The sequence below is a fragment of the Gambusia affinis genome, linkage group LG19, assembly GCF_019740435.1.
Source record: "Gambusia affinis linkage group LG19, SWU_Gaff_1.0, whole genome shotgun sequence".
NCBI classification, from domain to species: domain Eukaryota; kingdom Metazoa; phylum Chordata; class Actinopteri; order Cyprinodontiformes; family Poeciliidae; genus Gambusia; species Gambusia affinis.
The window spans coordinates 12,766,667-12,790,850 of record NC_057886.1 but is presented as its reverse complement, the minus strand read 5'-3'; the positions used below and the strand labels follow the sequence as shown (position 1 = coordinate 12,790,850).

The 24,184-nt window shown below is 41.3% G+C and overlaps 1 protein-coding gene across 7 annotated transcripts; it reads left to right on the top strand.

The window, feature by feature from the left end:
• Window positions 1-1,954: 1,954 nt before the first annotated feature.
• Window positions 1,955-23,567, top strand: pdgfab (platelet-derived growth factor alpha polypeptide b). Of its 7 annotated transcripts, none has more exons than XR_006369164.1 (7): window positions 1,955-2,610; window positions 3,341-3,437; window positions 7,953-8,087; window positions 9,898-10,088; window positions 20,681-20,807; window positions 21,336-21,461; window positions 22,470-23,567. XR_006369164.1 is itself a non-coding variant. In XM_044101331.1 (6 exons), exons 1-6 carry the CDS (start codon window positions 2,551-2,553, stop codon window positions 22,481-22,483), a joined length of 621 nt encoding a protein of 206 aa, XP_043957266.1. In that variant the 5' UTR covers window positions 1,956-2,550; the 3' UTR covers window positions 22,484-23,567. The 7 variants fall into 7 exon arrangements, 4 of the variants coding, with proteins under 4 accessions (XP_043957266.1, XP_043957265.1, XP_043957264.1 ...); XR_006369163.1 differs by having other exon boundaries at window positions 1,956-2,610; window positions 3,338-3,437; window positions 22,473-23,567; XR_006369162.1 differs by having other exon boundaries at window positions 1,956-2,610; window positions 3,338-3,437.
• Window positions 23,568-24,184: the final 617 nt, after the last annotated feature.

Here is a 24,184-nt window from a genome sequence, read left to right as displayed (position 1 = left end):
CCCTCCAGGTTTGAGCGGACAAGGTGTAGACTGGACCACCTGGCCGGCTGACCTGTGGCTCCCTGCCGATCCTCACCTCTGGCTGATAATGTGTCTGCACGCTCTCTGTCTGTCTGTGTCTCTGCTCCTGCATGCATGTCTCTTCTGAGATGACCCTCAGGCTTTATTCCCAGACCTCCCAGTCCAGGACAAGAGACCCCGAGCAAGTTAAGACCAGTTGGTTGTGAATATGCATGTTAGGCAGGCAGTGGCTCCCTGTGTCCAGAAACCCTACGTAATCAAGAAAGTACAGTTTCTTGATTTTTTCACATTTAGTTAAATTATTACCTCAAACAGTAATAAAGGTATTTTATTGAAATTTTAGATTATACTGTGTAACAGTGATGGTGCAGGACAGTGATGTGTGGTTTTCGAAAGTTACTCAAATACAGATTTTTAACATTGTTTCTTCAGATCCATTTATTCTGATAACTTTTGTAAAATTAATGCAACCAGCTGCTGACAAAGGTCACCTGACAGGTCAAGGCATGAAGTTGGGGAGAAGCTTAAAGGCTAAGCAACATGTTTTTAACTTCACAGGTAACAACGTTCAGTCCATCCTCGAAAATGGAAATAAATTATGACACAACTGCAACCCCAAGTAAACAAAAGTTGTGAAAAGGCCAAAGGCAATTCTGAAGGAACTGCAGCAATCAAATTATTAGTTAAAATGTATTTTTTTTAAACTAGCTTTTATGGACAACTGGCAAAAAAAAAAAAAAAAAACAACAAAAAAAAAGCCATTGCTGAATTATTCAGTAGTCATGCAGTAAATAAACACAGTATGTACATATACAAAGCGATGACCAATCTTTCTGAATTGCAGGGGAACAAATGTCACCTAAAATCCCTCATTTCTGCTGTGAAAACTCGTGGTGGCAGCATGATGCTGTGGGGATGTGTTCCGTCTGCACACAAAGAAACTGGCGAGACTTGATCAAAAACTGCATCAGGGACTGTTAAGGCTTTTACTTCAAAAAGTGTTTTCAGAAAGATGAATGCCTTTCTTTTCATTTGACAATGAAGCTCTGCTTCTGGTGGTCACATAAACAGCAAAATTAAACTAAAGTTTGTTGCTTTCACTTACGAAATTGTGATAACGTCCAAGAAGGTGAAACATTATTGCAAAGCAAAACAAGTTGGGAAGAATGAACAGAGAAACCCAGAAAGCTATAGTCATGAGTCATGACCATCAGCTGAAAATATGTTTCACCATGATGTCCTTTAGACCAGTGGTCCCCAACCTTTTTATTACAGCGGACCGGCCAGAGCCTTCGTAAATTTCCGCGGACCGGGGTGCATGCGCGTTCTGAGGATCGTCGACCGGGGTGCGCGCTGTGAGCTGGCGCAAGACTCAACCCTCGGTGTACGATTTTCAAAATAAAAGCTCCTCCAGACTCAATACATAGAACGGACATATTTTATTATTTCTTGCGCGGCCCGGTACCAATTGGTCCACGGACCGGTACCGGTCCGCGGCCCGGTGGTTGGGGACCACTGCTTTAGACAAAGCATCCGGAGCGACTTATCTATTATTCGCAGAAAGATAAACCCAGAGCATCCTCCTACTTCATCTTAATCCAGTTATCAATCCGTGCAGTGGTGGGAAATGAGACGAAGGAAATGTCTTTGAAAAATGGATCTATTTTCCAGCCTTCCTGTAAATAAAAACGGACTACACACCAAATCTGTGAAGGGCTCTTTTCTTTTTTCTTTTTCAAAGGACATAGACACTCATGCACTCGCTCACACAGGATGGAGGAGGGAGGCGGTAAGAGGGGCATGGGGACGGATCTTGGAGTTTTAAGTCATCAGCCAACCAGCTCCCCTTGCTGAATGGATGCACGATCACCCAAACGCGAGGGGAGGCGCAATGGGCACAGAGCTGCTGGCTCCTATATTCAGCGGCTCAGAGGCGCTCTGACACCATTCACTCCAGAGTCCTACACGTCCAAGGACCTGCGCGCAGACACGCTCTGAACAGCCCCTCACGGACTCCTTTCTCCATTGGAGATTAGGGCATCTTTTGGATTATTTTTCATTCAAGACTTTCAGAACAGAGAAAAAGCAGTGCGCTTTCACTTGTCCTCAAAGACAAGCAGCGGTTTTTTTTTATATATATGTGGTTTCTCATTGCATTGGGTCAAAGTGTGAAGACCTTTTTTTTTTCTTTCTTTTTTTTTTTTTTTTTTTTTGCTAAGTTGAAGGACAAGTGCAATGTGCGCTAGACTTGTTTATTGGATTTGCCTCACGCGTGCGTAAGGAAGGTATATGCTGTGCTGGAGCGCAGGGCTTTTTCAAGAGGACGCAGCTCAATTTGAATAAAAAGAAGACTCCTAAGCCCGAGAGTTTCAAGCAAGTACAAGCAGCGCGTCTGGCCGAGCTGCTCTGACTACACAGTTTCCCTCCCTGAGGGGATGGTTGTGGATCCTCTGGAACCAGGAGCGACTCAGGGGCTCCTCCGCCGCAGCACATTTTTCGTGTTTGAGGGAGACTTTACAGTAAAAGGAGATGAGAGCCACAATTTGCTGCTTCCTGCTGTGGACGACGTACCTGCTGGCCACTGCTGAGGTAAAGTGACCAGGTTCAACCAGGTTTTATTCCAATTAGAGTGCAAAGGTCCTCTCCTCAAGGGCCTCACATACATACACATAACACTGAAACGCGATGTTTAATTTAAACTCCATAGGAATGAAGTTTGAATTAATGCCTGTGCAAAGAAAATCAAAACAATAAAACCACCACTAAGATGATTTGAGGGAGCTTCTCTCACAAGTGCGCGTCTCAAAGTAAACGCCGCTGCATGCGCTTGGACGCACAGCGCAGTTATTTTTGATCTTTTTTGGTGCCAAATCTGTTTGTAGCTTGAGGGCAACTGGGCAAACGTTTTGGTTGGACCAAGCGCGTCCATGGGAACCGCTCTGGCTGATAAAAATAGCTGCTGTTCCTGTAAGGGCTGCGCACGTCTTGCTCAACCCGAGGTGCCTGGATGAAGCGCGACAAGTGCAAAGGGTGCGAGGTTGCCGCTCGCGCAATCTTACAGCTTTCGGTCTGAGTTTCGCGCTCCAGCTTAGAGGAAGAAAGTGATGTGTATTTCAGGGGTCTAATGTTGTTGATTATTCATTAAATTCTCAATGGATCTCTCTGGCACCGTGTTGCTAAGTTGGCTTGTGAAAAGATTTCCTCAGTTGAGCCTTTATTTATACAGCCAAACAAATCGCCATGTGCTCCCCAATCACTCGACACACCTCTAACCTTATTTTCTTGTTTGATTTCTTTGCCACGTTCCCTGCCGCAGAAGGAAGTGGAGTTTCCACAGGAGCTGATCGATCGACTCTCCAACAGTGAAATCCACAGCATCAGCGACCTCCAGCGGTTACTGGAGATTGACTCCGTAGGTAAATTCTGCCTCTTGATATTTATTTATTTATTTATTTATTTATTTATTTATTTATTTATTTATTTATTTATTTATTTATTTATTTATTTAGCACGTCATGTGTCTGCAAGTCGGATACCCCGGCTTTTGGATATCAGTCTGATTAAACCTAACCTGAAAAGTCAGGACTCTTATGTTGCGGCTTTATGATTAACCTAAATAATAGTTTGCACATTTGAAAAGGCATGATCCAAGACAAGTGCATTTACTGCACACGTGATGAACGGTGAGTTCAGTGAACTTGCTTTGTTACCTCCAGACTGCCGCATGTTTTTGTGCCATAAATCCGGTGAAAAGTTGTAGCAGGTTGCCGGTCAAGCTGGCTTCTTCTCCCTCGGTGTCCCAGACTGTCTTACTGATTAAATTACATCTGTGTGCTGGAAGAACTTGTTTGCCTTCACATGGGCCTCTATTTACACAGGCTGCTGTCATATATCAAGTTCAGGGCTCCCTCTGTGCAGATTTGCCAACAGAAAGGGGTAATTACCTCTCCTGCTTTACAACTCTCTACATTTTACATTCAGCAAACAAGGGCAGAGACTGGAATTTGAGTTGTTACAGGTTGTAATAGCCACATTTTGTATTTTCTTGAGCTTCCTCCACATATTTAACTGTATTTTATAGTGCACAATTTTACAATAGACAGAAATTGACTTGTGCTTATATTGAGATTTTTTTCTATTCAGCGCCTCTTAATTTAATACTTTGTAGGCTTTTGGATGCATGTTTTCTTCTAAATATAGAAATTTGTCTATTCCCTATTGGAAAATACTTTGAGCTCAATCAAGTTGGATGGAGAGCATCTACTGATACAAAGTCAATTGAATTTATGTCTAGACTTTGACTAGACTTTTCCCACACATACTAAACCGATCTCTTGTTGATCTGACTGTATGTTTAAGGTTGCCGTTTGACTAGAAGGAGAACCTCTGCCCCAGTCCAGAAACTTTTAACTCAACTTTAGGATTATTCCCATGTTTTCTTCTGTCTTCTCATCAACTGTGACCACCATCCCACATCATGATGCTGCCACCGTCATGATTCACTGTTGGGATGGTTGAACCAGTTGCAGTTGTGCCGAATCTATTTCATTCTGTGATGATGAACTCTGTCCATAACCTCACCTTGGTCTAAACAACTACATAACTTTCTCCATTTCTTAGTCTACATCAAGCTTATTACTCACCAACATTCACAAACAAACTTCTGAAGCCTTCAAATTACAGCTGCCTAAGATGCTTGGCTTTAAATTGCATATGGATGGAATTAGGTGACCTCTGAAGATAATTGCACAGAACCGTTTATTTGGGGGTATCAAAGCAAAGGGCCTGGATAGAAATATGCTTTTCAGAAGACCATATTGTCATTTCTTTCCACTTTAAAATTTAGCTCAATTACCTATCCAATAAAATCCCAATAAAATATGCTGAAGTTTGTAGTTGGAGCCTAACAAAATGTGGGAAAGATTTAGCAAAGTTTTATAGGATTTAATTAATAGAACAACCTCAGTGATGGATTTAATTAACATCAAACCAGGCTGTTTTCCACAGCAGGCATCATTTCACTTTACTCTGAGCCCAGAATAAACTGCTTTGGTGCCTCATGGATGAGAAAAGGTGTTTATAATTGAATTAACGTGTCTTTCTTCAAACAGATTAATGCTTTGCAGAGTAACAGCAGTAGGCTAATTATTGTTATACGAGGACATAAATCTGTCTTGAGGGTCAGGTTGGTCAGCCCTGGCCAGCCCATTAAAAGACCCCAGACGCCAGCCGGAGGGGTATTTTCAGAGCTTTTGTTGCAGATTGTTTGAACTAGGGAAGTTATCAGTGTTAGGCAGAATACTATGTAACGTGACATCATCTAGGAGGGGAGATTTTAAACCATAGGGGAACTTTTCAGAATTAGCTTTTAATTGTTCTGTGATTTCTGTCCCACGAGGGGCTGAAGTTTGGAAGTGGCAGGATAAATAGGGCGCCCAGGGGTGGCTTGCAATACCCCTGTGCTCAGTGCTGGCTTGCATTTGTTTTTTACAAAGTCCCTGTCCTCAACTCTGACTGTCAGATGAGATGACCCTGTTGAAGTCTGCAGATGGCTGTCTGGCCCCCAAGGTGCTGCTCTCCTCGTTATATTCCTCCTCCTCCTCCTTCTCTTCCTCCTCCTCTCTGTCCTTGCCTTCCTTCTGAGGTGGCCCCTTGCCTGCCTGCTCTTATCTCTCTCAGTGAAGAACTTTGACAGAAAAGGGAACCTGACTCTTGGTAAGGGGCAGAGGTGGAGGAGGGAGTCGGAGACATCTTGAGACAGCGCTCCGGCTTCAATCGGAGAAGCCGCAGGTTGTTGTGCAATCTGCTTTGTTTTCTGTCTCCCTCACAGTTAACAGATAACTTCGATACTTAAAAAGGGGAGTTGCTTGCCACCTGTTATTACCCACAACCGAAGAAGTACCCTGCTGCCTATTAGACTTGAACCTACATTTTGTCAACTCAGCCACATAACTGCTAAAAAGAAAGAAGACAAATGAGAAAGACTGACAGATGAAGGGAGTCCCTTACACTGAAAGTCAACAACATGCTGGCTGTTTGTTCAAGGAGAGGGAGAATGAAAGAGAGTGGAGGAGAAGAAGCAAAAGGAAGGAGTTAAGGCCCTTAGCTAATGGAGGGAGTAATTTGCCAGTCTTGAAAGCCTGATTCATGGTAAGAGACTGTCTCCTGTCCTCTGGTCTCTTGTCTACAGACTCTGGGCGTGTGCTTACATCTTAGTCACCTGGAACCAGGAAAGGATCAAGCCGCCTCACTCCACTGCTGTAGTCTTTCCACGTCATTTTCTTTCCTGTTTCTTATGTGGCCTCTCTGTCAAATCTAATATAACTTTCCATTGCATCAAACTTTCCATATTTGCTATATTCTTCTCCTACCTTTTGTGTATTTCTGACAGTAAGAGATGAAAAGATTTATAGATTGGGATGTTATGTACAGTATGTGTGTGCGTGAGTGTAATGGTCTGAAAGAATGATAGCTCAGCCCTTTGTTTGACTCCCAGTTTCAGCTGCAGGCAACACTTCCCTTCAGTGAACCTTTAGTTCTGGGTCGCCAACTGGTTGACTGACTCACTGACAACCTAGAAGGAAATTCCCTGAACTGTCTCTGACAGACAGACCTGAAAAATGAAATGATCAAAAAGCAAATAAACAACCTATCCCAGTGGTGGACGGTGTATAGTTTGAGGAAATCCCTTCGAATTACTTTGGTTGAATGCACAAAAAAGCTGAAAGAGTGGACTGTGTTTGCCCACAGTTGAACTCTGTTCAGATATGTGTACTTAGGGATTTTCCACATTATGTAGGATAATGAGAAGAGTTTCTCCGATTGTTATTCAGTGTCTTTTTGTGCAGTGTGCATGTGTAGAATAATCCTATACAAGCGTGATATACCATAAGAAAGGCAGACCCACCCAGTTTGCAAATATAGTCAGACGCTCTTGGAATCCTGCAGACAAGCTTTATAATTTTATTGCTGTTCTTGGACTTTTTCTTAATCCACCTTAAAAGTCTGGGTGGAGACCAAAACAAGCACATCTTATCAGATGACCATGAACATGAAAAAACTGAACTGGCTATGTTGGCAAAACATGTACTTTCCCCAAAAAAACCACAAAGTGATTGAAAAGCAAACATTTGCAGTAAATGAGGGACACAGAACCACTAATTAGGCCTAAAATAAAGGTGACCGGGCCCTACCTGTCAAATGACCACTTTAAACCTCTGTGTCTGTAAAAGCTGGTTGTTTTTTTCAACTTAGTGCTGACTCACCTTCGTCTTGCTACAGCTAAAAGAAAGTTTAGCCTAGTCACTGAGGGAGGCTGACATATAATGCCAGCAATTAACCAGTGTACAACTGAACCTCCTACCTGCAGCCAGTGTCCTAGAAGTTACCATGCTTGCATGTTTAAGAGAATTGTACAAACCCTCTGGGAACATAAAAGATACTTTATTCCATTATGTCTGTGGCCAACCAATACTTGGTTGTTAGAATTGCAGTTGAAGATTCTTACTTAATCCTGAAAATGCTTTTCTAACAGAGTATTGCTCAACATTAAGGGAAAAGCAAGAGTGTATTTTTTTTACTGTAGTCGCCAAATTAGCAAAGAGTCACATCTCTGTTTAGTCATGTATTCCTTTATCTCTGCCGCGATGACTTCATGACATTCTTGTCTCCATCATGAATACAATTTATAGCATATTTCCCAGTACAGTAGCCAGACTAACAATGTGTCATATGTTTGAGTCATAACTTTATTGAGACACATGTCCATTTAACTTTGAGCTGTGGTGATGTCACAGGATTCTCTATAACTAACTTCTGGTAAACAATTTCTCCTGTGAACATGACAAGTAGCATAAAAGTTGAACTTGAACTTGTTTGTTGAGTAACCTGTTTGTGACATCAATAACATGCCGTACTTCTGTTCTGACGAGGTACGGGAAACGATGTTGTTGAGGAGCACAAGCACCACAAGCACCACAACCACCATAAAAACTCGTCCCATCATCATGGTTACTACAATGAGCTGAAAAGCTCCCAGCTGCACAGCCGACGCAAGAGGAGCATTGGTAAGACCAGTCGGAGCTCAGAAGTTGCATCATTGCATGCGTGACAATTTGGCACACACAGCGTCAACATGCCCTGAAAATAATCTGAAGTCTCACTTCTAAAACAGAAGTTCCCAGGACATGAAACAGATCGCTTTACACTAATTTCCAGCAAAGCTAACAGTTAGTGGTTTTTATACTGCTTTTTAAGGGAGATAAGAGGCACCCTAATGAAGTCATCTACCCAGTATTTATTTGCAATCAAGGAATCATGAGAAAGGGAGGCTAGTGCGCGGGGTTGACGGGGACGTCTGACACCAAGCCTTTTAATTGCCCCGAGGCCTGCAGATCTAAAGACACACGCGTCAGGGGAGAAATATATCCTCGAGCGTGGAAATTCCAGACATTCAGGGTTCAAGTTGCAGCTCGCCTCTTCCCTCAGTCAGATTTCTTCCTAAAATGCCACGCGGTACGATATCTGATCGAGGCGTGGAGCCTGCAGAGTGCATGCTCTCCATGTTACTCCCAGCAGTCGAGAAGTTGGACGTGGACAAAGCTGCTGGTCATGTTTCATTTATTTGTCCGGCACCATAGGATTATGAGATAGTGTGGCATTTTGGCTGCTCTCCACAGAAGCTCTTACATTCAATGCATGATTGGCAGTTCATCTTTACAGGATAATTATTATAATGCAAACAGTTTTGCAAATCTTAAGCCAGTGGACAGAGATAAAACAAACTACAAAACAAAATTTGTGTAACATTTGCAAACATTTTATTTAAGCATATTTTAATCAGCAATTCTAAAAAGAAATTATGTAACTTCAAGAAACTAAAATGGTGTGTTTTAAATAAGGAAAATCTTAAATAAATAGTTTTTTTTCTTTTACATTTAACTCTTTAAGTTTACAATTTTATATTCCCAAATTTAAAAGAAACACTAAATAAGAATTAGGCTATGCTTGACAGACAAATGGGCAACCTCCCAGGGCGGCATCTTTGGCATGATTTGGTAGATTACCCTTGCTACCCCCCTGTCCAAACCTCCCCCTGTTCCTCTGATCTTCTATGGCATAGCAATGCCTAAGGCATCCACTACCAACACCCTTCCAATCCCTGTTGCTTAACTGTCTAATGCTGGATACAAACGTCTTGCTTGAACACAAAAATTCTCCCAGTTACAGGTTTTTCATGGCTCTTAACTTTTACCAAATTGAAATTTTCATCCACAATATAGTCAATAGACACATGCCTACCTTGCCATTGAATGCTGGACACTACACATAAACAGTGAGATAAGATACACATTTGAACAAACCAACACCTGGATCTAATTTCTAATCAATATATTTACTGTAAGTACAATAGTTTTAGCAACAATTTCCTATTATGTTTTCAAACCTTTGTGATTCATTTTAACAATGATACAACCCCCAAACATTCCTTTTTATGTAGCATTTGAATTAAACATCTGTGATTATTAATTCTCCCACCTGAAGTAATGGCTGTCCTGCCGAGTCATGCTACGCTAACTTCAGCGAGGACCTTTAGTTCAGCTGTTTTCTCAAGTTCTACATGTTTCTTAGACTTTTAGCTGATATGAGATCAGGCTTTTGGAAAGCTTGTGTTCTTAACACTCCTAAAAGATGGTAGGTACGATATGAGGCAAGACAAGCAGCTCTCACATCAAGTGAGTCATTAAGAGTACAAGCAGCTGTGTGTGTGAAGATCAGATTCCAACAATACATAAGCACTTAGTTGAGGTCAGGAAATGCGTCACCAGATGTTGTAACATGCACAACAAATGCATTAAGCCACTTTCTCACTTCCAGTCGAAGAGGCCGTCCCGGCAGCATGCAAGACGCGGACGGTGATCTATGAGATCCCCCGGAGCCATGTGGATCCCACATCTGCCAACTTCCTGATATGGCCACCCTGTGTGGAGGTGAAGCGCTGCACAGGATGCTGCAACACCAGCAACATGCGCTGTCACCCTTCCCGCAAGCACCACCGCACCGTTAAGGTAAGACTGGATTCCTTAATAAACCAGTTATCATCATCAAGCCAAGTATAAACATGTCTCTTGCCCTCATGTGGTAAGTCTGTCTGGCTTTGTTTTCTGTACAACTCACACTTCTATGTGCTTTTTGGAAAAGTAAATCTGGGAATTTAAATGCAATGCCTTAAAATTCTAGCATTCAGAGTTTCTGAGATCTGCAAAAGTAGAGAGTTTGTCTGGCAAAATGTGGAGAAAAAATTTAAATGCAAAAATGTTTGCCTTCCTTTTGCATCCATCCATTCTCTAATTTCATTCACCAAAGAAGTTAAATAGATACTACACTGATTTTAGAGCATCCATCAATACATCCATCCATCCATCCATCCATCCATGCATCCTCTCTACAGTATCCAACGATAGTGCCCATCCTTCATCTTTTAGCTGGAGTAGCTCGTCAGCATGATATTCAAATGTCTAATTATAAAACTCTATGAAACTTCACAACTTCATTGTGAAAATTCTATTTAAAAATTTGACTAAAAAGGACTGGGAATTCTGACATAAAAAATTTGACAAAACACTAAATCACATGCCAATTTCTTATTTAGGAGAGCCTCTCTTGATACCTTCCCACAAAATTGTCCAGCTGACCTCTACCAACGTCATTCCCTACCATTTCAAACCTCTTTCCATCACTCTGTCTCTTGCATGGTGTAAGTTCAAGGTGAGGGCATCAGAATGGTGCAAATGAGAGAAAATTAAAGAAAAGAGAAGGAGGTAGCTGTTGGCTGGGAGATCTGTTGAAGGAATTGCCCAGAAAGGGAAGCTTATGCCAGGTTTCAAGAAATATAAAAACAATATTTGAGATCGTCAGTGTGTCACATGCTGCACGACTACTTTAACATCTTCTTGTTGTTTATCCTTTTGTCTTTTCTGGAAACAGTGTGCCCTTGGAAGAAAAAATGACTGAGAATGAGGAGCATAGCTTTCTTGAAGACATGTCCTTCTGCGCAGGATCAGAGGAGACATAGTGGCAGGAGATGAGATGAATTTCTCATTATATTTACAGTGGTGGTACTGAGTTGGTGAGCTGCTCTTTTCGAAGGTATGGGGACTATGTAGTCTGCCCTGTGGAAGTTAGAGACAACCAAGGTATAAACAGTGCAGCCAAGAATACTCTGACTGTGTTTGTCTATATCTGTCCTTAATTATTGCTGCAGACAGCTTGATCTTGCCCAGTTACTGGGACTGTGAAAGTTGTTTTTCTTTTGCCTTTCATCCAAGTCTCTAAAGATCTCTGCCTGATAGGCTAGTCTAGTCATAAAACAAATGCAAATCTGGGCTATGGAGCTTTTATTAATGGAAGCTTTTGTATTTTACTGGGATTTTGTGTAATAGGCTGTCACAAAGCTGCCTTGAGGATGCATGGCTTTCAACAGCTTAGACAAATATAAGTTTATGGTTATGAAAAGAACGTCAACCTTCGAAAATTTCATGAGGTGTTGTTCAATACATCAGCCAATATAGGAAAAAAAACCTGTCACTTCTAAGATATGGCTTTTCACGCAAACTGAGCAAGATTGCAATTAGTTGGAGAACTAACCGCAAGGCTCTTTGTAATGCTAGAGGACCTGTAGAGACCCACAGCTCAGGTGGAATTAACTGCAATCTATGTAGGAGACACAGCAAACATGTGGAAGAAGGTGCTCTGGCCACGTGGGACAAAATGTAAAGTTTTTGGCAACTTTCAAAATGTTCAGTATGCCTGAAATTGTTCTGCACATCACTTGCAACATAACATCCCCATTACGAAACAAGCTTTTCTTTAACAGATACACTGAAGTTGGACAGAGTTATTGGTTTGATGGATGGATCTAAGTTCAGATCAATCCTAGAAGAAAGCATATTAGGCCGCAAAAGACTTGAGACTGGGGCGAAGGTCATCAGGTTTTTGGTCAGAAACGCTGACTCATGTTGCGGTCAAAGTCGAGAGTTCTGATATACTACACAATCATCTGTGTCTATCTGCCTTTCTGTTTGCCAAACAGTTGGTGAATGTCATCCTCAATAGGAGCTCTGTCTGAAATCGGAGCGATGTAGAGGGATGGAAAGACGCTGGCGACAGCATTTCAAGACGTTCGGTTCAGCTATTCCCGGAATGCTCCATCCAGCTTGTGTTTGTGTCCCCCTCATGACATGGGTGAAAAAATTGGCACACAGACAACAGACTGATATTTTGGGGGTTGCAGGGAGGGTGAAAGGCGTTGTGTCCCAAAGGAAAGCATCCCTCAGGGCTTTCTCTGATCAAGTGACATCCATCACATTTTGTGTAAGAAACATTATCTCAGCAAAAGGTTTGACTTTGAACAGAGGCTCAGTTTGTTCATTTTCGTTCTTTTATTAGAAAGCGTAAAATTCTCTCAGACTGCCAAGGGGTCTGGATTGTTTTTCTTCTGTAAGCCAAGGATCAGCATAGAAGATTTTTGGTGTTTTCTTTCCACCAACCTAGATTTGTCTAAATCAGCTCTACATCTGCTCTTATTCTGCCCATTCACTTGAGACTGGGTATTTAAAGGAAGTACGATAGATCTGAGCAGGTCCTGCTCTGTACAAGCCTGTATTGTTCATTGGCAGGGTAATGACTTTACAAAGTTCTAGTGAGAGAAAGCACATCTTCTTTGCATAATAGTGACATAGCCCAAAACAGCTCATTGAGAAAGGAGCACGAAATAGGCAGAAATAAGCTGGTAAAAAATTAATTTTTTTGCAGAAAATGTAGGAAGGTTAATAGTTCAACTTAAAGCTGCGAAAGTGTTGGATTTATGTGAAAGATTATGATATTGTGATCATCTCATACTGACACATGCTTTGTCACGATTATATTTAGACCTATATTACCTCTACATGTATTTGTTCCCATAGAAAATCATATTGAAAAAAAAATGCCTGACACACAAACCAAGTAGATTTCATCTTCATCTTCATCTTCTTCCGCTTATCCGGGGTCGGGTCGCGGGGGTAGCAGCTTCAGAAGGGAGGCCCAGACTTCCCTCTTCCAAGTAGATTTCTGAAAGAAAAAAATATTATACAACAATGACTGAAAGAAATGAGTAAAAAGTTGTGTTTACGTGTTTTGTTTACAAATGATATTAGGAAAGAGGAAGTTTGGAGACTCAAGTGCAGCAATACAAGCGAAACACGAGAACCAACCTTTTAAATTAGCTTCATGATGTTCCTAATCTAATCTAAAGGGTGTATCACTTTTAGCTTTTAATAGCTTTTAATAACTGGGTACCTGTAATTGGCTTCCAAGCAAGCATTTTGCTGTGTTTAGAATGGGTTGTCAGGGCACATCTTTGTTGGACATGAGTGTGGGTGAGGGAGAGCGAGTCCTCGACACGATACAAACCCAGATGAGGCCATTTGTGCGAAGCTGCAGCAAGAGGAAGACAGACCGCAGAGTAATGAAGTGTTGATGGCTACTGGATCAAAGTGGAGGACAATTGAGGCCAGGCGGAAATGGCCCGGTACAGAGTGTGGGGGTCCCACATATCTCTCAGCGCCAGCCTCCAGGTCCTCAACCCCTACATGCAAACATACTCACACATGATTATCCCAGCAGACGGTGGGTCATGGCGGGGCACTGGGGGGTAGCGGTAGCTGTACCCCTGTGGTTTTGTGGGATTCTGACTTACGGGGTGTTTCATAAATAAAAGTGTGGCGTTGATACAGTGAGAATGATTTATGGTTATGTGAGGGACAGGATGGGGGGGGGGTTCAGATGGGAGTGAGGGGCCTCTGTGTTTGAAGTGCCTTGCAGCTGTGAATTATTTACCCTTTGATTCAGTCAACTCTCCTGGTGGATGAAGCAGGGTGAGGGAGTTTGTGTGAACATGGCGGGGCAGGTCGCAGACCATGGGAGTGTCTGAGATGTTGGCTACTGCTGTAGCGGCTGGAACACTTCAGCAGGGAGAGAAGCAGTATTTTTTAAATCATATTTGACTCAATAGTCTGTATTTTTTACTTCACTCCTTACCCTGCTGTCCTCCCTCCTGCTCCTCATGCTTCAGCCCATCCAGATCTCCTCTCTGCACACTTCAATGTTGGAGTCTGATTGTCTGATGTGTGAAATAGTTGTTCACTCCCTCTGTCTCTCCTGAATCTGCAACTCTCTAATTTTACCCCACTTGTCAAGTCTCTGCATCATTTGTGCTCTCTTTCATTAAATCTCATTCACTTTTCATCCTTTGCGTTGCTTAGTAATGTCCCTTTCTGAAATTATGGTTTCTGTCTATGCACTTGGAGTTTGCTTCTTTTTTTTCCACCCTTGACTACTGCAACAAGGCATGGGGTGGTATGAGACTCACGGTATTTCAGTATTGGTAAGATAATTCAATATAAAAATGTAAAATAGGATTCAATTGGTCTCGTATAGATTTTACAACATTTATTTCAATTTCAATTAATAGTCTAAAGTTATGTGTTGTCCTAACTTCATGTACCTCTTTTAATACTCTGCTCTCTTCAGTACAACACAAGTTTAAAAAACAGATATTTTAATGGTACTTACTCAGGCAATAGCTATAATAATTCTTTTATTTACTGTCCTGTTGGGGATATATTTAAACAGTTGTATTTATTAAAAGCCATCAAGCTGACTGGCAGGATGGAGCAACATGTAGGGGTGGGGCATTAATTTGTGCTCCTACAGCTGGATAAAACTCAGGTTATTTTAGTAATTTTTTCCTTGCTACCCCTTAGAAGGAGTTTAAATCATAGGGATGAGCTGAAGGAAAAATGTTGTATTTTTGAAACCGTAAAGTTTTGGGTATGGCTTGGTATGGTTTTGTGCGCAAGCTAGTTCTTGCATTGTCAGGCGCATTACGCTCACTGTAGCTCTTTTTTTAAACAGTAGATGTCACTGCGTTGTCTGTAAACAGTAATTCGTAACTGAAGAAGAACTTAGAACAAGTGTATTTCCTATATACAACTGTGGTCACAGTTTCTCTTTGTAAATGTTGCTTTTAGATAATATCGAAGCCTATGCATTTTGCAAGAAACGCACCTTCAGACTTCAATTATTTGCATGTTTGTTAGAACAAATGTGCTTTGTTAATGTAATTTCAATTCTTTTATTTATTTCATTGCACAAAGAAATAGTAACAGATAGAGATGCACAAAGCCTCTCCTTTCTCCTCTTTTTTTCTGGGCAGTAAACACAGACTGTCTCTGTTGCCTGTTTTCCCTCCTGATGGATGAATTGTGACCTTGCCCACCCTCTTTCCACCCCTCTCCATTCTGCAAACATACACATGCACTTTTTATTTATTTTTGCTCCAATCTGTCACTGTTCCAGTTTGCCATGGCCCGCAGTGCACATCCACATCCCTCCTCTGTTTTGCTTGGAAGTCCGGAGCAAAACTTTCCCCTTCCTTCACCATGCTCTCATCGTCAGTGTTCTGTGCTCAGGGAATTCCCAATTAGCCCCGACTCGGACAAACGGCTTCACACAGAAGGGCTGCTGGTGACACTGGGGACAAGCCAAAACCAAAAGGGGGTGTGATTCCCAGACCCTCAAGCCTCACCCCCAACCCTCTGGATTGGATATCATTCCACTACCACTCAGGGGACTCTTTCTCAGGGCCTGGATTTCCAGGGAGTTTAAAGCAGTTTGATTTATACAAAGAGAGTGTGGGACCCTGTGTCGTAGCATGGGAGAGGGGTGCTGTCTTATCTAGGTTTTAAAAGGGAAGTCACTGACTGCGCAACAGAGTGTAAGTCTCTATTAATAAGACAACAATGCAAAGAAAGGCTAAAACAAAGTAACCACAAGAAAGTAACCCAATGCATCTAGGCATCAAGATGTGATGAAGGCAACTTTCTGAAGTTTACACTGTGCACCGGAATTGAGAAGAAAGGCAATGCATGTAACTTGAAGTGAGATATGGCTTTTTGTATCATATTGCCAACCCAGCTTATTTCAGAAACTGCTGGATATGTTTGGTTTTTAAAGACTGTTGAGAGACTCAACTAAAATGTGTATTTAAAGAGAATGACAAGGGGCAGTTGTGTGGATGAAAATGCCTACTGAGGTCAGATCTCAGAAGGAAGAATTTTACGCAAACTCAGTGAAATTTAAATTTAAATTGATTTTATGGACATGCAACTGACAAATCAGGAGCAATTGTATGATGCTGCAGCGTTGATATGGACCACATTCTCCTAGGAAGGTTTTTGACATTGTGTTAAATTTGACCAAGAATATTTAAGGGAGTCCTGATGGAGAATCCCGTGCCTTACTTGGTACTACACTGTGTTCCAAATTATTATGCAAGTGATATTTTCTCAGCTCCGCAGAAGAACAGTATTTTTGTCAAAAATAAAAAAACTCAAAATGCACTGTTCCAAATTATTATGCACAGCAGATTTTCTAAACATTTTGTGGATTATAAAAAACTGCAAACATCATTCTTTGAATGTGCAGCATTAACTGGTCACATGTACTAAAATCAGAAGCCATTTCAATCAAAAACATCTTAACAGACAGGGTTACATGTTAACATAGGACGCCTTCTTTTATATCACAGCACAATTCTTACATCCATTGAACTTGTGAGTTTGTGGATAGTTTCTGCCTGAATTTCTTTGCAGGATGTCAGAATACCTTCCATGAGCTGCTGTTTGATATGAACTGCATTCCACCCTCAGATCTTCTGTTTGAGGAAACTCAAAAGGTTCTCAATAGGGTTGAGGTGAGAGGAGGATGGTGACCACACCATGAGTTTCTCCCCTTTCATGCCCATAGCAGCCAATGACACAGTGGTATTCCTTGCAGCATGAGATGGTGCATTGTCATGCATGACAATGATTTTACTACGGAAGGTTTGGCTCTTCTTTTTGAACCATGAAAGAAAGTGATCAGTCAGAAAGTTCATATACTTTGCCAAGGTCATTTTCACACCTTCATGGACTCTGAAGGGGCCGACCAATGATTCTCTCCCCATGATTTCGGCCCAAACAATGACTCCACCACCTCCTTGCTGACCTTACAGCTGTGTTGGGACGTGGTGGCCATCCACCATCAAGCCACTACTGCGAACATCTGGACCATCCAGGGTTGCACAGCAGTCATCAGTGAAGAAGTCTGTTTGAAAATTAATCTTCATGTTCGGCTGGGCCCACTGCTACCATTTCTGCTTGTGAGCTCTGGTCAGGGGTGGTCAAATAGTAGGTTCGTGCACCGGAAGCCTCTGGAGGATCCTCCACCTTGATGTTCCTGAGGCACCAGCAGCTTCAAATAACTGTTTGCTGCTTTGTAAGGACATTTTAACAGCTGCTCTGTTAATCTGATGAATTTGTCTAACAGAAACCTTCCTCGTTATACCTTTATCTGAACAAACCCATCTTTGTTCTGAATCAGCCACAAATCTCTTCACAGTACGATAACGCTTCAGTTTTTGTTAAACATCTAATGTTTTCATACCTTGTCATTCGGCACTACACTATCTGATGATTTTCGTCAGCAGAGAGATCCTTTCTCTTTCCCATATTGCTTGAAACCTGTGGCCTGCTTAATAATGTGGAACATCCTGATTAAGTAGATTTCCTTTAATTGACCTCACCAGACAAACTAATCAACCCAGCTTTCTGAAATTAATTATAGTGATTCAAAGAACCCTGACACATAATACCATCTATACAACAAGAAATTTTAGTTTTATGACACTTAAATCCAATTTGCATAATAATTTGGAACACAGTGTAGGAAGGTATACCTATAATTAGAAATTATGTTTGCTTGATATGAGAGCGATTATGGTCCTGCTATGTGCAGGTCATCAAAACAAATGTGCCGCTGGGCTTCACATCAAGGGAGGCCATTGCTTCATCCTTCTGTCAATAGCTGTTTGTTTGGCCCGGCAGAGCTTGTGTGTGTCTTAGTCATTAGGATTAGCGTCAGAAGTAAGTCTTAGACAAGACTTTGTCTTCTTTGCTTCCTGCTCGCAACTTCCGGAGCAGTTGCTTAGAAGTTGCAAGCACAGACATTCTCGTAACCGGCATCAGCAGACAAGCTGTCCGCAAAGGCAGCTGCATCTTTCATCTCTTTCTCCTTTCATCTGTATTTTCCAGTAAGATAATCGGATTAAACATTGGCAGCGGTTTTCTGAGAAAGTCGCGCCATTAGGGGATGTTTAGCACACGTTTTGTAGATAAATGCAAACCTTTCTATTTGTCGTGTCAGTGTTGGGTTTTATAAATTTCCCAAATGGGTAACCCAGAAACTCAGTGTTAATAGGTAACACATGAACACCTTCTAATGCAAGTCATGATCATGGTGAGGTGCTCCTCCCCGTCCTTAAATAACCACCTCTGTTTGTACACACACATGCGTACTCCCCTGCGACAGCTAATGAAAACGGTGGTTAACCTTCCTACTCCTAGTTTCTTCCTCACTCTGGCCTTTCACCCGCTCCTCTTCTGTTTCATGGCTCGGAAACGGCAAACACACCACCAATAACCCAGACACCATTGTCCTCTGTTTGCTCTCCACATACCTCTCATGCCTGTTTATCCTCTTTTCACTGCCTTTCTTCTTCTCTTCTGTTCCACAGATAGAAACTGGTGCAAATGAGTGGCTGCTAAAAACTGCTTGGCCTTTGCCTCTTAGCTGCCTCAGTTCCAGTCGCACCCCCCCATGTCACAAAAAGCAATGCTCTCTTTTTGAATTTCAGCATTATTGTTTGTTTTATCAGAAAGGGATTGGTATGTTGATTTGTCTACATGACTGACTCACCACCCAGAGCCAGGCTTGGCACTGTGCCATTGTGGGATAGAGGAAAACAGACTCATTGGTTTTGTGCGTGCAGAAGCTTCATGCCGAGTACAGGACTGTGTTGCTCATATTGCTGCTGGGAGGTTGTCAGCCAATATCCTTTCTCGTGCTGCAACTGGCATAGGTAAAGCTGAGGAAATTGTTTCCCTGTGGTTCCAGAGCCTTCAGGGATGATTTGAGATGTTGCCTTTCTTGATGTTCAGATCAGAGGGGCATCAGCATGTGCCCAACTTTTCTTCTCAGTTGCACAACAATATCATCATAACCTCCATGCAACCTTTTCTATTCAGCTTTCATCTGAGCTTTAATCAGTAGTGTATTGTTGATGAAGGCTCAGAACATTCATAACCCTTGGATTGGTGGTTGTAACAAGCTGTGCCTTGGAATGACTGGAATTCTTGTTGCACTTTTTGTGCTTGTTTGACCATTTTCTGAGCTTAGACCTGATTGTGCAGAGCCCAGGAAAAATATTCTTTTGAACTTTATACAAATTTTGTAACATTGCAGTCACACATTTTATTGTACAAATAAAAGATGTAACTGCAATCTTACAAAGTTCGTAACATTGCAAATTTGTAAAATTTGCAAATTTATTTTGTACAATCGTTTTATTTGTACAAAATAAAATATTTTGTACAAATAAAATGTGTATAGTGATTTATATTTTCTAAATCATGGAACTTGGTGCAAATTCACATTTAATTTCCCTGAGTTAATAAACTAAGTAATTCATAGCTGTGAGTGTTTTGAGTTGTGTCTCTGTCCTCTTTGCACATTTTTTTTTCAAATTCTTTGCTAACCAAATAGATTTAGGTCTGGACTTTGACTAGGGCAATCCAATACTCAATAATATACTTTGATTTAAGCTTTTACATTAGTAGCTGTGGCGGAATCCTTGGAATTGTCTTGTTAATTGGCGAACCTCGGTCACAGTCTCATATCTTTTCTACTTCCCAACACAGAAGTCTGCAAACCAGTCAGTATGTGAACAGTGTGACCATCAGCAGCATAGAAATGACCAAACAGGTCTACATTTTCTCTGTGTCTTGGAACAGTCTTTTTTGAGTGTAATACTGAACGCATCCATCTGCCTCCATTGATGTGCTAGATATAAAGGAATATCAGCAATGGAATGCCTTCTTCCATATGTCAATAGTGTGCTCTGCATAGTTTGTGGCAAGTTGCAGACAGGGCCGGCTTACTTTCAACAATGTCTGTGGTTGTATAGTGACAAAATATAAAAAGGTTTAAGTGTTATGAATATTTTAGAAGGCACTGTAGATTTCCTACATGCAAGCAAAGCAGAACGTTCCATAATCCGTGTAGAAACACGGCTTAAAATCAACATGTTGAGGCAAAGTGAATGAGTATAAGTGTCTGTTTGGATGTGGATGCTTTGGGTCAGAGCTGAGGGGATCTCCCAGCTTCTTTTCTTTTGCCAGAGCAAACCTTCCCAGGGCCTGAGGGTGCAGTATGTTCTATTCTACCCCTCATCCCTCTTCCTTCAACTCATAGCGGGGTCATACACTCCATCCAGATGCTTACAGACCATAGAGCACACAACAAGTGAAACCTAATGAATCAGGCACTGAGGAATGCTCCTGTCACAATCCAAACACAACAAGCAAAGCCTTAGCTGAGTTTTTTATGAATTGGTTTATGCATGTGCCATCAGTCATGGTGTTTGCCAGTGGGCAAATAGAGTGTGCATTCATTGACACACACAGGGAAGAGTAAATGTGCAGGAGCCTATAGCTAATCTTTCTCCTCTTCCTTTCCTTAGGTAGCCAAGGTGGAGTACGTGAGGAGGAGACCCAAGCTGAAGGAGGTCTTTGTGAGGTTAGAGGACCACCTGGAGTGTGTGTGCACGTCACAACATCATGTGGTAGAACACTTAGATGCAGAAACAGGTAAATAAATACAAGCTGGGATTTCCTTCACACCTTCCTTAAATGATGTTTCTGAAGTCCCTGTCAAATATTGTGTTTGTTATTCCAAAGTTTGATGGCCGAAATCCTGCACTTACACTTTTGTCACTATGCTTACCTCCCTATTCTCTCTGTCTGCTTTGGATTAAATGAACCTTTACCTCCAAATGCTTCCAAGCAGACATGCACACCTGCAAGGTGACTCTCTGTTTGAAAACTGTAAAGCTTTGAGCCTTGCTCTATGAGAATTTGTGTGTTAAGGGTGTGTGTTCAAAGGCTGCTTGGCATGACAGCAGTTAACATGCCTTGATCTGAAGGTTTCCTATATCTGTGTGCAGATAAGTGCTGTAATGTGCGCAGATAAGGCACCTGAAGAATTTAAACTGAGCTAAATTTTTGCACTCTCTGCTTCTGTCCCAGGGCTGTTGCGGTATCTTCGGTTTCCATAAAGCTTGCTTCTTGCTTTAAATCCTCCTTCCTTTTCACCCTCCCCAACTTTTGTGTTTTCAGGCCATCGTAGGGTTAAAGGTATAAAAAGGAAACCTAAAAAGCTAAGGCCCACCAAGGACTTATTGGTGACATAATAAAGGTGCTCTTATTTCCCAAAGTCCACTGCAAGGCTGTGACAGGACACAGGTAGGAATTGAGCACTGAAGTCACCTTTTGGTGTCACACTGGCCCAACCAAGGCCAAAACTGGGCCTGCCAATCACCGTCACCAATCACAGTGTGAGGAGAAGGAGGGCTACCAAGTTTTACCTCCATGTCTCAATTGTGCATGTTGAATTTGTGGCCTCTTGAGCATGCTCACTTTGTATATGTGTTTTGCTTCACAGCAGCGGTCTTGCGACTTGTTGAGTGCATCAGCAGTTTGTTTTGTCTAACCTCTAAAGAGGCACCCTTCTCTCTTAATTCTCTCTTGGTCCTCTTTAAGTTACAGTGCCTTGCAAAATCATTCATACCCCTTGAACATTTTCACTGGTCACTTTAAAAATCATAAACCCTCAATTCCATTTATTGGTATTCTACATAATAGACAAATGCCAAGTAATGTATTGTAAAACAATTCCCATATTTCTCTGTCAGGATAGTATAGAGTAATGTGCTTTTTTTTATGCCAATTACAGTTGTAGTTTATGTTTTCTATTTCTGTTTATGTTTTAAATAATCCTCCTTGGGTCATTATTAATTGGTTTATTACTTAGAGTTTCACAGTAAACGGGACTGAAAACAAATGCTCATCACATTTCTCAGATTCAAACAGTTTATTGTATAAAATGCTACTACGATACATTGCTAATTCGTGGTTTATGGACAAAATGTGACAGAGTTCATGGGGTGTAAATACTTTTGGGATTCACTGTATCATCACATTTTTTTTTCCTGTACTATCCTTTGTACACAGAAAAATCACCCTAAACATAATTGTGCTTCAACTGATCAAGTTGTTCTGTATCTGGGGAAACGTAATTCAGAACATTATTGGTTATATGTGTGTTGTGTCAGTTTGCAGGAAATGCATGGATTCAAATGCTGAAGTTGGGATGTGATTGCAGAGATCTCCAAAGATTTCTTTTGTAATGATCAAATGGGAGTCTTTTTGTGTTTGTGATAGTAATTTCAGCTTTGTCTCTCTGTCCTACAGCAGATGTGAGGTGAGACCTCCCAGACTAAGGGGCAGCATCACGGGATGGGTCTAAACCAGAAGAGGACGCCATCTTCTCTGTCTATCTCTCCACCCACCATGCAAACGTTGATTAAGGAAAATATACTTTCTCCAAAAAGTCTTGAGACTGAAAAATAGACAACAGACTAAAATACAGAATGCCAAAGGTGCTTTCAAAACCAGTAATGATGAGGGCAACTGAACTGTGCTGCTGATAAAGAAAAAAAGAAGATGCCATGAAGCTCAGACTTCAACAGGATGGAAGGAATTTGGGATGAACAATTCAAAAGACACGCAAAATGGAAAATAGACTGTGGGATCAGACTTTTTTGTGTGAATCCAGTGCTATAACTCAAAGTGCCCTGTTTGTATAAAAAAACTGTTGCATTCATAAGAAGAAAGCAAAAGGAAGATAGGAATAAAGATGCAAGGAAACAGTTTGGGAGTGCTCATTTTGCAGGACTATAAGAGGCAGCAAACATTGTGACTGGTGGACAATTTGTTGTAATTAAGGAAGAAACAGCCTCAGAGACTTCCGGTTTTGAAATTGCCTTACCTGCTATGTACATATAAATCTAAAAAAAAAAAAAACGAGGATGCGCCGCTGCTTACAAACTATTTATGCGTGTGGACATTTGCTTTTGTCACTTTCAATCTCCAAGAAAGGACAAAAAAAAATATGTTTTTATTAATTTCTGCAGACATACTGGTATGTTTGGTCCAGTCCTTTGCTTTCACCAGTGTCACAATCTCAGTGTCATTTTTGTTTTTTAGCAGTTGTTTTTTTTCCATCGTCAACCATGTTTCGTATTATATTGCAGTATATCTGATTGATGTCAAGTCTTGCATATGGTTCAGATGTATGTGTGCAAGGAGGAGATGTGAGAGTCAGTAAAGGAAGATGTTTTATTTTTGTTATGAAATATATTATGCATACTTATATCCAAGCAGGAATTATGTTTTCTTTATTTTCTTTTGGAAAACAATGCAAATAACTTTAGCAGACGGTCAAATTGGTAAGGTTGAAATCTGTTTGTATCACTTTTGTGCAAAAGGTATAAAAAAGGAGAATCAATAGCTAGTGGTGGTTTATAGTTCCTTATGCTGCTGTCATGCTCCTTTTTTGAGACCAACAAACAAGCAGATATCACAATATGTCGATGACAATCGCATAACTATACCAGAAAAGGTACCACAGTGTGTAGATCTAAGTAAACATGTAGTTGATGCTGGGTCTGTGTCCTTACAATGAAGCAATATTTGGTGTCTTAAACTCATGTTTAAGATTCACTTTAATCGGATTTACTTTTGCATATTTAAATCCTTCGTCTCTAAATTCATAGTTTCCATTAAGCCAGTCAAGAAAAAGCTACAGGTTAGTGAGCTGAATCCAAATTACAAACATATCTATCTGACATTCAAGACAGAAGTGAAAGAAAATTCTATGTGCACTTGTGTTTAATTAAAGATACATTCCTTGTTTTGTGAAAGGATACCAATAGATCAGGGGTCTCAAACTCCAGTCCTCGAGGGCCGCAGTCCTGCAGTTTTTAGATGTGCCACAGGTACAAAACACTGGAATGAAATGGCTTAATTACCTCCACCTTGTGTAGATCAGTTCTCCAGAGCCTTAATTATTCCATTCAGGTGTGGTGCAGCAAAGGCACATCTAAAAGTTGCAGGACTGCGGCCCT